A 17,865-nucleotide genomic window follows, 5' to 3' on the forward strand; every position below is an offset into this window, starting at 1 on the left:
AAATAGCAATCTGAGATAAGTGCCCAGGAATCTACATATCAAATTTCATTAAGATACCTCAAAATGTACTAAAGTTATCGTGTTTATGGACAGATGGACAGACGGACGGAAATTAATTTCTTTTTTCGACCAGATCATTTTGATACATAGAAGTCTATATCTATCTCGATTAGTTTATGCCGTTACTGGGTACCGTTATGCGAACAAAATTAATATACTCTGTGAGCAGGGACGAAAAATAATAATTATTTTTTTTTTTTGGAGTCAAAAAAGTTTTGGTCAAAAAATTGTCCTAGGTGAAAATGTTTGAGTTCCCAGGTGTACCTATAGCAATATCATGTCGAATCATGCATCATTTTTATTTTTTGGACTTTTTCCATAAAAGTCCACATATAAAAGTAAAATCTGTATTTTTATTTTTTAGTCCGATAGAACTAGTTAAACTCGGACTTTTAAAAATGAAAGTCCGGAAATAAAAGTTAAATCCGGACTTTTAATTTTTAAGGCCAAAATAAAAGTCCCGCTTGATAACAAAGAAACGGCTTATCCGAATTAAAATTGTTATCAAGCGGGAATTTTGTTTTAGCCTAAAAAAATAAAAGTCCGGATTTAACTTTTATTTGCGGACTTTTATTTTTAAAAGTCCGAGTTTAACTAGTTCTATCGGACTCAAAAAATTAAAATCCGAAAATAATTTCTATCTTGATCCAAATATATTAAAAGTCCAAAATTAATAGTTTTGCAAGGTATTATATTATAAAAGAAATAACGGAAGGAATAACAATTTCGGCCCCTGTCTGTGAGCTCTGCTCAGCCGAGTATAAAACTATTTGACCATTGGATACTCCAAACCCGCGAAATTAAAAAATTTCCGTTATTTTCTGAACACACCTCGTATCCAATTTTTCGTTTTTGTTATTGAATTGGTTTGTGGCCACTCAGTGATTCTCTTGTTACCTTGGCTTTTATATCCGAAAGCCTTCAATAACACTTCTTTGTTTCGATGTCACTGATTTGTGTTCTGGTGTTTACATTGGATATTAAATGCATGTGTCAATAAACAAACCCGTTCACAATGGTATTATTCTTAATTTCATAATACTACAACAACTTAAGAAAGCATATCACATCAATTTTCTAAATTATTCACGCAAACTTTCATTTCAACCGGAAACTTAATATAGCGTCCAATTAAACGAAGCAACAGCAGAACAACTGTGAAATGAGTAAGAAGAGAGCAATGAGTAAGCTGGCTAATATTGAATCATAGATGTCACTCAGAGCCAATTTATAAACCAAAAGAGAGAAGTATTGCGTTTTGTAAATAAACCATGACAAACTATTCCTACCTACTATTCCTACCTAGTTTTCAACAATGTTAAGTAGTAATTCATGGCTAAAATGTAGGTGGTTGTGCATGCGTATATATGTGTAGGGCATCAATTCATTGATACCACAGTTGAGTTTGTTGTATTGTTGGATTCTACCGGTTGAGCCACAAAAAAGCTGATTACTCATACGACGCGTTGTATGAGATTTTATGAGCACATAAAATGAAAGTTTCTCTTACAGTTTGATGAGTAAGAAATAAGTACTCGGCACCACGCACAGTGGTCGGTTCCATAGTCCAAAAATAAAAAAGTTAAAGTTAAAAGTTTGTCACCAAATGTGTCGTTAGTATCCCCTATTAGAACAGCCTTTTAAAAGGTATATTTGCTTATGTTGTATACGAGCTGTATAATTTAAGAATAGCCTCAAAAGTGAGGTTATGGTATTAGTTCGTTTTTGCGGTTTGAGCAAGTTAAAAATAAAGTGCAAGTTTAAGCTATTTAAAAATACATAAAATATTATTGTATTAAAATAAATGGATATGAATATTGAAGTCAAAGGTATTTACTTAATTTTGAAATAATTTTAGTGTTTTTAGGTTGTTGTGTTTTTTTTTTTTGTTATTTAAAATTTCAGCAGTGGCTTTATTAGTGTTTATTTGCACAAATATTTCAATTTCAGCTAAACTTTTAGTTGGGGTCCTCACCTATTCTCAAGTTGTGACTTTTATCTTATTATTAGTCAAAGTTTTAAGACTCTAAAGTATTAATATCAGCTGCCACTTTCTGCCACTATGTTTTGCGACAGTTTTCTGATAGGGCCCACTGATAAATTATGTCGTACGTTATATGTGCTAACATGTAACATACGACATTATTTTATCCAGTCGACCATATGCAAATGTCAACTTTTGTGTGTCTTTGTTGTTTTGTTTATGTTATGTATGCAAGATCGTTTAATAACTTTAATTTCTTTATTTAATCCTACTAAATATTGTATTTGCGATAGACACATCTTACCATCTTCTGTTTTATTGTGATATAAACCTTTGGGTAATTCACAGGAGTGTCGTATTCATTGTAAAATATAACAATTTAGGATGTTTCCATGATTTCCTATACAAAATTTGACTAAACATAGCAAATAGGAGACTTTGCTTTAATTCAAACTGCACAAATAAAAAAAAAATGTATTTTAAGATATTACATTTAGTAAGTAATGGTTCAAAAATTTGAGTTCTGGTGTTGCCGAACTATGTGGACGTCAGTAAAAATAAATGAAACTAAGCAGTTTTGTTAATGCCATTTTCATAGACCCTTACTTTTACCCTAAACGTCAGAACATAATACATGCGACGAGATTCAGTAAGAGAGAGCTTTTAAAAACATTTACTGAATTTAGCACAAGGTCTTAGATAAGAAATCAATAATCTTAAAATATTTATTTGTCCAATAACGGAACCTGATTATATTTAATTAGATATTAGAAATTAGTTAACAGTGTTTTTATTGAAGTTTATGGGTTCTGCTAGTACCTACACGTATAATTTTATACAAAATACTTCTTCCTAAATCAAATCTCTTTCATCGTATGTTTACCGGAACTGTGCTATGCTGACAACGTATGAAAGGAGCTGTGCTAAGCATATTGTTGTTGTCATAGCTAAAAGAACACTCCACGAAAGTCCGATACGGTCCTGTAACAAGCACCATAAAGGTACTAGCCCGACCATCTCGGGGATGATCTAGTATGACCACATGAAACCCTCTAGGCCATACAGCCCTTCCGAACTCTACATCCATGAAGAAATTGGGGCCACCAGAGCCTCTGCTGGTAAAGAAACAGGTTTTGCCACGGATAGGAGAGGTTGACAATTCGGTTGAAGAAGTACAAATTGCGCTACACAACCCCTTGAATCAATTTCGCCGCGGGTATATTCTCAGCCCCGGGGGGGGGGGGTATATTTTGTGCTCGTGCCCTGTGCTTGCAAGACCTACACATGATCTTCGACACTTTGAAGTCCCGCGTTTGGGTCCACGCCTTTCCCGCTTGGTCGATCATGTGCACCTCTGGCCTTCTCTTAATCTCAGTCAATGTTATTCGGATGTCTACGGAGGAAGCTTCGAGGGATGCGCTCTTTTTAGCTGGCTCCTCCGTTTTTTCATTCCCATCTATTTCCATATGCTTTGGCAGCCAATATAGATGTATGCTTCTCCCTGTTCCAGTTCTTTCCAGGGAATGCGAACTTTTTAACACACTCTTAGATGCTCTGCTCAATTAAGGATGCGGTGGATGAAATGCTATCCAGTGCTACTATACGGTTAGGGAATTTAACATCTACTCTGATAGCCAAGCGGCTATCAAGGCCTTGAGCTCAACTACAGTGCGATCGAGGGTGTTCTGGGAGTGCATGACCTCGCTTGCGATTGCATCGAATTATTTTACAATTAAGATTATCTGGGTTCCGGGCCATAGTGATATCCCCGGTAACTGTCAAGCGATCTCTTAGCCCGCATCGGTACAACTGAACCGGATGAAGATGGCTGTAGGGATTTCGGGATTCCGCTGGGCACCTGTGAATTGCTCCTCCATAGCTGGGCCTCGAGTCAGCTCAGCAAACGTTGGGCGGAAACCACGTCTTGCAGGGTAGCAAGATATTTCTGGCCGAAAGTGGATGGCAGAAGGTCTGCTGAAATAATTGGGTTCACTAAGGCTCACCTATCAATGGTCATTGGGGTATTGACAGGGCACTGTCCCAAGGGCATCCATGCGGTGAGTCTCAGTATACTGGAAAATCCATCCTGCTACAGTTGTATGGAGGATGATGAGGTGTAATCACCAAATAACTTTATGCTTGATTGCCCAGCTTTTGCCAGAACTAGGCGAAAGCACTTCGGTCGCGACTCACTTGGATCCGCCGAGGTTTTATCCAAAGTTGAGATCGGCACCATTCGGAGCTTTATCGTTGCTACCCAACGATTCTCTAAGTAGCTAGATCTAAGTCGCCGTTATTTTTGGTGTATGTGGTATCACAACGGACCTTCATGTTGTACAAGTGAGCTATCCTTATCAGGGCAGCTACCACCTAACCTAGATGCTCTGCTATGCGCGATTATTGCCTTAATTGTTGCTTGGATAAACAAAAAATAAATGTAAGGCGCGATAAACTCCGAAGAGATCTAAGGCCGAGCTTCTCTTCCAATTTGCGTAGTGCTCCTCTTGATTTTCCCTACAAATTGGCCGGACGGGACCTACATGTTTTATGCCGACTCCTAATGGCATCTGCAAGGCAGATGAATTTTCACTGAGAGCTTTTCATGGCAGAAATACACACGGAGCGCTTGCCAAACACTGCCGAGGGGCGACCCCACTTAGACAAATTTTCTCCTAATTGAAAAACTTGATTTCTAAAATTTTGCTGTTGTTTTGCCCGGGGTGTGAACCTAGGGCATAAGTTGTGGTAGGCGGAGTACGCTACCATCACAACACCGCCTTGGCCGCCTTGGATACCAATATAAAATTTGACGCGGCTGCAGTTTAAGCTAAATTCTTCCAGTGTTTCTACTGCTATAGTTACGGTAATTATTTCGCAACTTTCTTTCTATATCATGATCTATTCATATATATAATGATTGAACTTTACAGCCGCGAACAAAGATTGGTCTCACAACTAAAGTCATTTACATGCGTCACACTTTCATTTCAAAAAATCAAATATATTTATTGACTGGTAATCATAAAAATGTATTTGTACATAATACAAGAAAAAAATATAGCTATTTCGAATGCTGAGAAGAATATCACCATATCTCAACTGCTGTTTGGAAAATGCCCCATCTCAAAATAATTCAAAATTCGGCGTTCCGTCGAGTTAGGTTGATATAACAACACCCTTCAATTATTTCTTATCACGGATCTTAAATATTCGTTAACTATTGGATTTGTTACATCTGTAAATAAACTCGGGAAATTGCGGTTATCAGAGCCACCGTGTACCACTGCACAAAGTTGTCCTTCCACAAGGACCCCTGCTCCAGAGTCTCCAAAATACGGATAACTGTTTGTAAATCCAGCACAAATGAGTGTTTCTGATAAATATCGCGGTGGTCGTTTATTCTCATACATATGTTTGCATTGTACTTTGTCTAATATAAGATATTCAGCAGCTTGGAGAAGATGATAATGTTCTTTACAATTTTCTGTTACCGAACCCCATCCGCTAATTCGCAGACGTGTGCCCGCTCTTAATTGGCTGCTACAAAGAGATATGGATTGTACTTGATCTGTTGCCGAAAAGGATTCCGTCACTATAACCACAGCAATATCAATATGTCCTGACTTTTTTTCGTAGTTAGGATGAACATGTACATACAACACTTTGCGTCCTTGCCCTCTCCTTGTGTTTATTTCACTTATATCGGTCATACCAGCTAGAAGGAAGAACTTGCTCTTATCTCGATCTTTTACGCAATGTCCAGCTGTTACCATCGAAATCATATTCACTAAGGAACCAACGCATCCATATATCTTTTTATAAAAAATTGCTACCGTATGTGGTCTCTGCTCTATATTTATGTTTTCGCCATTTACAATGCGAAATAGCGTAATCGTAGTACTCACATGATAGCTTAGAATGATAAACAAGATCACGAAATTAATGCTTGAATTCATTTTAGTTAGTAGTGCACCACTTTTTAGGTATAAAGAACTAAGTGATGGTGTTTTTGTAGGCGCTATTTATACCTGACTGAGCCGTAAGTAAGTAAGTAAGAGTCGTGTGAATAAAAAATAAACAAAAACTTTGTCTTATAGATTTCAGCAATACTTCTAAATTTTAATTAAAGCTAAGTATGTTTTTCTTTATTCACATAGTAACACATTCAAGGTATTTATGCATATTCCAGCGAAATTAATTGAGCTCAGTCTTGACAAAATATTTTGCCTTATCCAAAGAAAATTTCCTAGTAATTGTGTTTATATACATATGTATTCGCAGAGTAGAATTGTGTTACTAATTAAATATGTGTATAATGACCATATTTTTAATGAATAAATGCAAAACAAGTAAGGAAGGTTAAGTTCGGGTGCAACTGAACATTACATACTCAGTTGAGAGCTATGGTGACAACATAAGGGAAAATAACCATGTAGGAAAATGAACCGAGGGAAACCCTGGAATGTGTTTGTATGACATGTGTATCAAATGAAAGGCACTAAAGAGTATTTTATGAGGGAGTGGGCCATAGTTCTATAGGTGGACGCCATTTAGGGATATAGCCATAAAGGTGGATCAGGGTTGACTCTAGAATTTGTTTGTACGATATGGGTATCAAATTAAAGGTAATAATGAGGGTTTTAAAAGGTAGTGGTGGTAGTTCTATAGGTGGTCGTCTTTTCGAAATATCACCATAAAGGTTGACCAGGGGTGTCTAGAATGCGTTTGTACAATATGGGTATCAAAAGAAAGGTGTTAATGAGTATTTTAAAAGGCAGTGATACTTAGTTCCATAGGTGGACGCCGTTTCGAGATATCGCCATAAAGGTGGACCAGGTGTGACCTTAGAATGCGTTTGTGCAATATGGGTATCAAATGAAAGGTGTTAATGAGTATTTTAAAAGGGAGTGGGCCTTAGTTCTATAGGTGGACGCCTTTTTGAGGTATCGCAATAAAGGTGGACCAGGGGTGACTCTAGACTTTGTTTGTACGATAAGGGTATCAAATTAAGATATTAATGAGAGTTTTAAAAGGGAGTGGTGGTAGTTGTATATGTGAAGGCGTTTTCCAGATATCGACCAAAATGTGGACCAGGGTGACCCAGAACATCATCTGTTGGATACCGCTAATTTATTTATATATGTAATACTTGCCAAGATTTCAAGGGTTTTTTATTTCGCCCTGCAGAACTTTTTCATTTTCTTCTACTTAATATGGTAGGTGTCACAACCATTTTACAAAGTTTTTTCTAAAGTTATATTTCGCGTCAATAAACCAATCCAATAACCTTACCATGTTTCATCCCTTTTTTCGTATTTGGTATAGAATTATGGCATTTTTTTCATTTTTCGTAATTTTCGATATCGAAAAAGTGGGCGTGGTCATAGTCGGATTTCGTTCATTTTTCACACCAAGATAAAGTGAGTTCAGATAAGTACGTGGACTAAGTTCAGTAAAGATATATCGATTTTTGCGCAAGTTATCGTGTTAACGGTCATGCGGAAGGACAGACGGACGACTGTGTATAAAAACTGGGCGTGGCATCAACCGATTTCGCCCATTTTCATAGAAAACAGTTAACGTCATAAAATCTATGCCCGTACCAAATTGGATTGGTTAATTTTTGTTCGACTTATGGCGTTAAAAGTATCCTAGACAAATTAAATGAAAAAGGGCGGAGCCACGCCCATTTTGAAATTTTCTTTTATTTTTGTATTTTGTTGCACCATATCATTACTGGAGTTGAATGTTGCATAATTTTCTTATATACTGTAAAGATATTAAGTTTTTTGTTAAAATTTTACTTTAAAAAAATTTTTTTTTAAAAGTGGGCGTGGTCCTTCTCCGATTTTGCTAATTTTTATTAAGCGTACATATAGTAATAGGAGTAACGTTCCTGCCAAATTTCTTCACGATATCATCAACGACTGCCAAATTACAGCTTGCAAAATTTTAAATTACCTTTTTTTAAAAGTGGGCGGTGCCACGTCCATTGTCCAAAATTTTACTAATTTTCTATTCTACGTCATAAGTTCAACTCATCTACCAAGTCTCATCGCTTTATCTATCTTTGGTAATGAATTATTGCACTTTTTCGGTTTTTTCGGAAATTTTCGATATCGAAAAAGTGGGCGTGGTTATAGTCCGATATCGTTCATTTTAAATAGCGATATGAGATGAGTGCTCAGGAACCTACATACCAAATGTCATCAAGATACCTCAAAATTTACTCAAGTTATCGTGTTAACGGACGGACGGACGGACATGGCTCAATCAAATTTTTTTTCGATCCCGATTATTTTGATATATGGAAGTCTATATCTATCCCGATTCCTTTATACCTGTACAACCAACCGTTATCCAATCAAAGTTATAATACCCTGTGAGCTCTGCTCAACTGAGTATAAAAACAATGGGTTCAATTAATTAGTTTTATCTGTTTTAAAACTGCTGTTCAAATATATACTGCCAGAAAACCATAGTTGGGATCAGTGCACTAAACTTTGATTCACAACATTGCTCGAATTTAACTGAGCTAACATAATCAAGATCTTGTGTTAAGTGTTAATGAGACGTTAATTGGTTACGAAAACAATATTAAATAGTTTCATCAAATCGAGAAATATTCGCAGTCGCGGAGATAAGCACACAGTGATAAACAGATGGAAGGATATACCAGATTGCTTAAATGATCTTGAAATAGTTCCGAAAACAACAAACAGATTCGGATATAGTTAAAAAATATTCGGTATTTGTCATTCCGATATGATCCCCGAAATATTTCAGGACTTTTTCGTCACTTTTTAAGTATAAAATACACCAAAATTAATTTTGTGGGCGCTATTTGTACATTATTGGGTTATGTGAATAAAACATAAGCAAACACATTTTCTTCTAGATTTCAGGAATTTGAAATAACAAAGATACTTTCAAATTTAAGTTAAATGTTTACAAAGAAAATCTGTTTTTTTTTCATTCTGTGCATTATAAATCATTAAATACAAGGCGCGATAACCTCCGAAGGCATTTAAGGTCGATATTCTATTCAAAGTTGCGAATTGCTCCTTTCAGGTTTTCCTACACTCAGAGTGTTTGCCCAATCTCTGCCGAGGGGCGACCCCGCATAGAAAAACTTTTTGCTAATTGAAAAATTTGTTCCAAAATGTTTGATGTTGTTTTGACCTTGAACTGAACCCATGATCTTTGCTGTGGTAGGCGGAGCACGCACCCACCACACGACTGCGGTCCATTATGGCTAGTATAAATTTGTGGGTGAAAGTGCCTGCTAAAATTTTAACTTATTGGTAGCAAATTGGTGCCGGTTGTGCCCAATTGGCGCCGGTTGGCGGAGCGAAGGAGCGACTGCCGCGCCTTGTTGGATGGCCATAACCGTTTAGACGGTTAAGCGCCAATTAAGTAAGTAAGTAAGATAGCAAATACAATGTCGAGTGTCACTCGATACTGAGCTACGTGATATTAGGCTGATTAAATGTTTATATATAGTCTCCGGCTGTTGTTGTGGTTGCCGTTGTATCAGTGCTTCGCCCCATCCAATAGGTGCGACCGATCACAAATTATCATCAATATCCTCTAACAGGGGTCCCAGGAAATTTGCAGTTTCAACAGTGTGGACAGTGAAAGGGGTGTTAGAGGCGTTGGTTCAACATTACGATTAAAGTGATGATTGGTGTAATGTGGGGAGACTAGAAGGACATACATTTTGTATATCGGGATTAATTCTGAATAGGTAAGAGCTTAGCCTGTTACAGTACCCAAATCGAAGTTGAGCTAGAGTGACGCGCGTACATAGTGCCAACGAAGATGACCTCTTAGGATCCTGGGAGGTGTGGCCTCTTCAATAAGATGTCTGTTGGGATGCCAAGGTTTATGGGTATTCAACAGAAACTGTTTCTTCAGCATTTCATTTCTCTCCCCAATAGAGAGTACTCTCGCTTCATTGTGTAGGTGATGTTTTGGTGACATAAGAAGAGAGCCCGTAGCGGTTCTCGGGGCGCTGTGTGGCAGGCCTGTATTTTCTTTCAGTGAATAACCTTTAGGTTTGGCGACCATATGGGGGGTACGTAGCATACAATTGGCCGGCAAATTCCTCTGAATTTTAGGTGCAATTGCGGTTGCATGCTCTCCAAAGTGCCAATGACGTGGATATCTTATATGGTCGATATTTACCGTGTCCATGTTGTTCGCGAGAAAACTGGAGAAATCAGGGATTTAGCTGTGACCATTATTGTGCAGTCATCGCTGTAGGAAACCATAGTGCCTCCTTATGGTGGTGGAGGTAGATTCGATTGGTAGGGGATAGACACCACTCTGTGGAATACCTTGCTTAATTCTTCTGGGATTAGATGTTATGTTCCTGAATTGAACCGGCTTGCTTGCCGACCAGACAGATATTTTACGGTCCACCTTTTAAGACTTTCTTTTCCGGCAAACGCAGCAAAACCATTTCTCTGGACCGGGTTCAGGTACAGGTCCCGTATTGGGTTCGATACCTCCCGCAGCAGGAGAATAAGGTGCAGTCCGGATGCAAGGATTTGCTGGGAGGATGACAATTTGTGGGAGGGACGCAACAAATTAAATGGGGTTACACTGAAATGACAACCCTTGGTCGGGAAATATCGCGAGTCCCTCCGCTACATAGAACCGGCTGCCTTGGAAAGCGACTGTGGTAGCGCAATATAGAAGCAGGCATACGATAGCTTGCTTACTTAGCCTTACTTAATTCAGGGTCCTGTAACTTCTTCTGTGTTAACGTAAAAAAAACAGTAACATCTTTGTTCAACTCAATGAAGCTTGATGATAAGTCGGTAATTATGTATCCCTCGGTGGACCAGGCAGTTACACAGGCATAAGGGCGAATGTCGCAGCCCTTTCCTCTCTACTGTGGGGTATCAGGAAACTATCTGGAAGGCCAAAACTTGCAATCCATTGACTCATTCGATACTTATTTGCTGATTAAATAATATATGTGACATGCTTAAGTATTTCTCCGGAGTGCTATGAGGATTTTATAGTTTTTTTCATTCTTTCCCAGTGATGCGTTTACTGAGCCAAGCAATTTTAACAATGGTACGTGGTTCATAAATCCTCATAAGTCTTCTTCCCAACTACAGCTGGCATTTACAAAGATGTTTCCATATCACATTAACGCTGGGACATAATTTTAGACGATAATACAGGGGCGTTATGGAAACTCAAACTATTTTCTCTTTCAACTTCTTAGATTATTAAAAAAGAAAATCATTTAGACTAAACCTCAAATCTGGAAAAGAAAAACTCCATAACCAGGTTGATGAAGAAAAATAATAACAATAAGAATACTTGATTGAATATTTTTCACAATATTAACATTTATGAATTAGCTCAGTGTACTCGACTGTAAATTTGCGAATCTTGACTAGAAATCCACGGCCGGGACAGTTAAATTTTTATACTCAGTTGAGCAGAGCTCACAGAGTATGTTAACTTTGATTGCATAACGGTTGGTTGTACAGGTATAAAGGAATCGAGATAGATATAGACTTCCATATATCAAAATCATCAGTATCGAAAAAAAATTCGATTGAGCCATGCCCGTCCGTCCGTCTGTCCGTTAACACGATAACTTGAGTAAATTTTGACGTATCTTGATGAAATTTGGTATGTAGGTTCCTGGGTACTCATCTCAAATCGCTATTTAAAATGAACGATATCGGACTATAACCACGCCCACTTTTTCGATATCGAAAAACCGAAAAAGTGCGATAATTCATTACCAAAGAGGGATAAAGCGATGAAACTTGGTAGGTGAGTTGAATTTATGGCGCAGAATAGAAAATTAGTAAAGTTTTGGACAATGGGCGTGGCACCGCCCACTTTTAAAAGAATGTAATTGAGAAGTTTTGCAAGCTGTTATTTGGCAGTCGGTGAAGAGACCACGCCCCCTTTAAAAATTTTTTTTTTTTTAAGTCAAATTTAAAAAAAAATATAATATCTTTACAGTATATAAGTAAATTATGTCAACAATCAACTCCAGTAATTATATGGTGCAACAAAATACAAAAATAAAAGAAAATTTCCAAATGGGCGTGGCTCCGCCCTTTTTCATTTAATTTGTCTAGAATACTTTTAATGCCATAAGTCGAACAGAAATTTACCAATCCTTCTGAAATTTGGTAGGGGCATAGATTCTATGACGGTAATATTTTCTGTGAAAATGGGCGAAATCGGTAGACGCCACGCCCAGTTTTTATACACATTCGTCCGTCTGTCCTTCCCCTCGGCCGTTAACACGATAACTTGAACAAAAACCGATATATCTTTACTAAACTTAGTCCACGTACTTATCTGAACTCACTTTATCTTGGTTAAAAAAATGGATGAAATCCGACTATAACCGCGCCCACTTTTTGCAATCGAAAATTACTAAAAATGAAAAAAATGCTATAATTGTATACCAAATACGAAAAAAGGGATGAAACATGGTAATTTGATTGGTTTATTGAAGCAAAAATAACTTTAGAAAAAACTTTGTTAAATGGGTGTGACACTTACCATATTAAGTAGAAGAAAAAGAAAATGTTCTGTAAGGCGAAATCAAAAGCCCTTGGAATCTTGGCAGGAACACTGTTCGTGGTATTACATATATAAATAAATTAGCGGTACCCGACAGATGATGTTCTGGGTCACCCTGGTTCACATTTTGGTCGATATCTCGAAAACGCCTTCACATATACAACTACCACCACCCCTTTTAAAACTCTCACTAATACCTTTAATTTGATACCCATATCGTAAAAACACATTATAGAGTAACCCCTGGTCCACATTTATGCCAATATCTCGAAAAGGCGTCCACGCATAGAACTAAGGTCCACTCCCTTTTAAAATACTCATTAACACCTTTCATTTGATACCCATATCGTACAAACACATTCTAGAGTCACCCCTGGTCCACCTTTATGGCGATGTCTCGAAAAGGCGTCCACCTATAGAACTAAGGATCACTCGCTTTTATAATACCCATTACCACCTTTTATATGATACCCATATCGTACAAACACATTCTAGAGTCACCCCTGGTCCACCTTTATGGCGATATCTCGAAACGGCGTCCACCTATGGAACTAAGGATCACTCCCTTTTAAAATACTCATTAACACCTTTCATTTGATACCTATATCGTACAAACACATTCTAGAGTCACCCCTGGTCCACCTTTATGGCAATATCGCGAAAAGGCGTCCACGTATAGAACTAAGGCCCACTCCCTTTTGAAATACTCATTAACACCTTTCATTTGATACCCATATCGTACAAACAAATTCTAGAATCAACCCTGGTCCACCTTTATGGCGATATCTCGAAAAGGCGTCCACCTATAGAACTAAGGATCACTTGCTTTTATAATACTCATTACCACCTTTCATATGATACCCATATCGTACAAACACATTCTAGAGTCACCCCTGGTCCACCTTTATGGCAATATCGCGAAAAGGCGTCCACGTATAGAACTAAGGCCCACTCCCTTTTGAAATAAAATACTCATTAACACCTTTCATTTGATACCCATATCGTACAAACACATTCTAGAGTCACCCCTGGTCCACCTTTATGGCGATATCTCGAAAAGGCCTCCACCTATAGAACTAAGGATCACTCGCTTTTATAATACTCATTACCACCTTTCATATGATACCCATATCGTACAAACACATTCTAGAGTCACCCCTGGTCCACCTTTGTGGCGATATCTCGAAAAGGCGTCCACCTATAGAACTAAGGATCACTCGCTTTTATAATACTCATTACCACCTTTCATATGATACCCATATCGTACAAACACATTCTAGAGTCACCCCTGGTCCACCTTTATAGCAATATCGCGAAAAGGCGTCCACGTATAGAAATACTCATTAACACCTTGCATTTGATACCCATATCGTACAAACACATTCTAGAGTCACCCCTGGTCCACCTTTATGGCGATATCTCGAAAAGGCGTCCACCTATAGAACTAAGGATCACTCGCTTTTATAATACTCATTACCACCTTTCATATGATACCCATATCGTAAAAACACATTATAGAGTAACCCCTGGTCCACATTTATGCCAATATCTCGAAAAGGCGTCCACGCATAGAACTAAGGTCCACTCCCTTTTAAAATACTCATTAACACCTTTCATTTGATACCCATATCGTACAAACACATTCTAGAGTCACCCCTGGTCCACCTTTATGGCGATGTCTCGAAAAGGCGTCCACCTATAGAACTAAGGATCACTCGCTTTTATAATACCCATTACCACCTTTCATATGATACCCATATCGTACAAACACATTCTAGAGTCACCCCTGGTCCACCTTTATGGCGATATCTCGAAACGGCGTCCACCTATGGAACTAAGGATCACTCCCTTTTAAAATACTCATTAACACCTTTCATTTGATACCTATATCGTACAAACACATTCTAGAGTCACCCCTGGTCCACCTTTATGGCAATATCGCGAAAAGGCGTCCACGTATAGAACTAAGGCCCACTCCCTTTTGAAATACTCATTAACACCTTTCATTTGATACCCATATCGTACAAACACATTCTAGAGTCACCCCTGGTCCACCTTTATGGCAATATCTCGAAAAGGCGTCCACGTATAGAACTAAGGCCCACTCCCTTTTAAAATACTCATTACCACCTTTCATTTGATACCCATATCGTACAAACACATTCTAGAGTCACCCCTGGTCCACCTTTATGGCGATATCTCGAAAAGGCGTCCACCTATAGAACTAAGGATCACTCGCTTTTATAATACTCATTACTACCTTTCATATGATACCCATATCGTACAAACACTTTCTAGAGTCACCCCTGGTCCACCTTTAGAACTATGGCCCACTCCCTTTTAAAATACTCTTTAATACCTTCCATTTGATACCCATGTCATACAATCACATTCCAGGGTTACCCTAGGTTCATTTTCCTACATGGTGATGGTAGTCATTTAACCTGTTGTGCGAAAGTGTCGCTTTGCATGACTGTCTCCCATTTTTCTTTTTTTCCTATAAGCTAACAGATTTTCAGTAGACGCAAAGAGATATATGTATACACTAAGCACCCTAATGTACACATAAAGGGCCCATTATTGATACTTAGCATAGACTCGACTTGACTTGGCGTAAATTTGGCAACTTAGCCACGATTATACTCCACTTAGCGCATACAATCTGGCATCATAATCAGCGTTGAAATTTATTTTTAAATAAATGTCAATTTGTATGACAAAATGTTAAAATGAAATGGAAACAAACAAATGGCATCTCAAAATGTAAACGTCACTTAGAACTTACATAGAAAATCAAAATTCAACAGACTTCTAAGTCAAGTTAAGTGTTGCCAAGTTTTGAGTAATCAGTAACATGCAATGTTCATTTAACAGAACTGTTAGTGACAGTTCTCAAGTCAAGTCAAGTCTATGCTAAGTATGAGTAATGGGCGCTTAACAATATATAAGTTGATATAGAGAACTGTGTGTAGTTAGCGCTACTTCAATTGAGCGACGAGAATGCTAACAGAGTTGCGCGCTTTAGCCAAGTTCGATGCTTGAATTGTTGGTCAGTTGACGGCGAACGCGCAACAAAATTGGTTGTTAATAATTTTGTTGGTTACTTAGTTAACAGGCGATATACGAGTATAATTCGTATCGAAACAAATAGTGCTAGTGATAAAGAAAAAAACGAAAATCGACCGTTGCAATCGGCGTAACGAATTTGTGATAAATTATTATTTTTTTTTAATTTTATTTAAAAAAAATATTTATGAAAAATGGTTTATTTTAACTCATCACAAATGTCATTATTACTAATTTGTGGCTTTTTAACGCTTTTGTTAAACACAAAAGCGTATAACTTATCTCCACAGCCTAATATTATTGTTAAGGATCCACAATTTGCTAGTGCCATGCCTAAAACGGAATCATCATATTTTGGCTTTTCACTAAATTTACGACCGTTGGGGTGAGTAACTGGGTTGGTGTAAAAAGTATTGGTAGATGTGCAAATATAAAATTAAAGGTGATTTACATAGGTGCATTGTGTTTTTCTCGTCGCTACAGTTACGCATACTTTTTTTGGGTTTAACGGCGTATGAGACAGACGTTTTTATTTAGTGATTCATGCTATTTAACAAGAAACTCGTTGAAGCTGGTCATAAATAAAATATGTACTGTTATCGTTAGGCTGCGTATAGGTGTGTTGGTGTAATATGTGATATGTGTGATACATTAAAAAAAAAAAAAAAAAAAAAAAAAGCAAATAAAAACGGGACTATCTTAGACTGTGCTGAACGCAATATAGCTTTTAGCCAAGGCGAATCCAGTACCAGGTGTTGTTATATCACCCGATAATTGATAAATGGGTATTTTATTTTATGAAGTTACCGCAAAAAAAAAATTTTGGGACAAGTACCTATAAATGAAATATGTGAGACAGAACAGCATTAGAGTGAGGAGCTTCAGATGCCGTCGCAATGCCCGAAAATCAAGTATCAAAAACCCTGCGGATGGCGAACTTGCAATGATGAGCATCACTGAAGCTTTACGAATTACCCCACAACAGCCTTGCAAAGTACCCTCCCCATATGACCTACAGTGCGTTCTTAAGTTGTGGAGGGATCGCCGATGACGGAAAACATGTTTCCGTATCAGATTATAAAGTAGTGGAAATGGCAACTAAATGGCTAAAGAATAACAAGACGTCATATAACGACGAACTACCCGCCGAGCTATTCAAACACGGAGGCGTAGATTTGGTAAAGACCATGCATCAACTCCTAGCCAAAACATGGACGGATGAACGCAGGCCTTCATATTGGAAATGAAGTATGCTCAGCTCAATTCACAAGAAAGACGATCCTGCGAATCGCGCTAATAATCGCAGCATCAGCCTGATTATTATAGCGTTCAATGTTCTATTTATCGTACTGTGCGAAAGATTGAAGCTCAAAGTCAACGAACTGATTTGATGTTATCAGTGCGGCTTCAGACCTGGTAAATCTACTTTCGACCAAATCTTCACGATGCGTCACATCCTCGCGAAGACTAACGATAAAAGAAATGACACTCGCAATCTTTTTGTGTTCAGCTTCAAAGCAATATTTGACAGCTCGAGAATAAGGTGCATGTCTGCTTCTATGTCTGAATTTAAGTTCCCTGCAAAGTAAATAAGCTCTGCCAAATGACGTTGTGCAATATCACTTGCTTCGTAAGAATTTAGAAGAAACTCTCCGCGGCATTCGAAACTTAACGATGTGCTTCATCCGTGATGTGATTGCTTTAACCAAATGCTGGAGAAGATAACTCTAGCACTAAACCGTGATGGCCCAATCTATGATAGGAACGTACAATTGGTGGTGCTGCTAAAATTGATTTAGTTGGCCTTAATAAACGCGCCATGAGTTTTGCCTTTTCTTAATTAATTAAAGATGCAAAAAAAGTGAGCCTTGCGATGTAGAGCTTGCTATCATGCAAAAAGATTCGGTATTCCCGCCTTGGTCGCCACGGACTATTGGAGGATAGGCTGTCGAGATTGTGAACGACTTCGTCTATCTGGGAAATAATGTATTTGGACTAAGTAAGCACTTAAAGTGTAAAGTCCTCTCTCGAGGAAACGAAAGTCTCGCTCTGCAAGTCGATCATCATACTTGTCCTGAAGTATGGCTTGGAATGTCGACACGTACGATGTCAAGAAAAGCTAAGATGGCCTTTGGAGTGTTCGAGAGAAAAGTGCTCTGTAAGATATATGGTAATTTTTGTGC

At 38.0% G+C, this 17,865-nt stretch overlaps 1 protein-coding gene across 6 annotated transcripts in view; it reads left to right on the forward strand.

The window, feature by feature from the left end:
- scb (scab) overlaps positions 1–17,865 on the forward strand; it is a 256,100-nt gene that overhangs the window by 207,992 nt on the left and 30,243 nt on the right. Inside the window, exon 1 of one of the 6 annotated variants that reach the window (XM_067775770.1) lies at positions 15,650–16,067. The exons of the other annotated variants lie outside the window; for them this stretch is intronic. Within the exon in view, the coding sequence (XP_067631871.1) occupies positions 15,877–16,067 (191 nt within the window). The 5' untranslated portion in view covers positions 15,650–15,876. Of the gene's footprint in view, positions 1–15,649; positions 16,068–17,865 lie in introns of those variants that run through there. 6 annotated transcript variants of the gene reach the window in all.

This window comes from Eurosta solidaginis, chromosome 3, assembly GCF_040869045.1.
Source record: "Eurosta solidaginis isolate ZX-2024a chromosome 3, ASM4086904v1, whole genome shotgun sequence".
Lineage (NCBI taxonomy): Eukaryota > Metazoa > Arthropoda > Insecta > Diptera > Tephritidae > Eurosta > Eurosta solidaginis.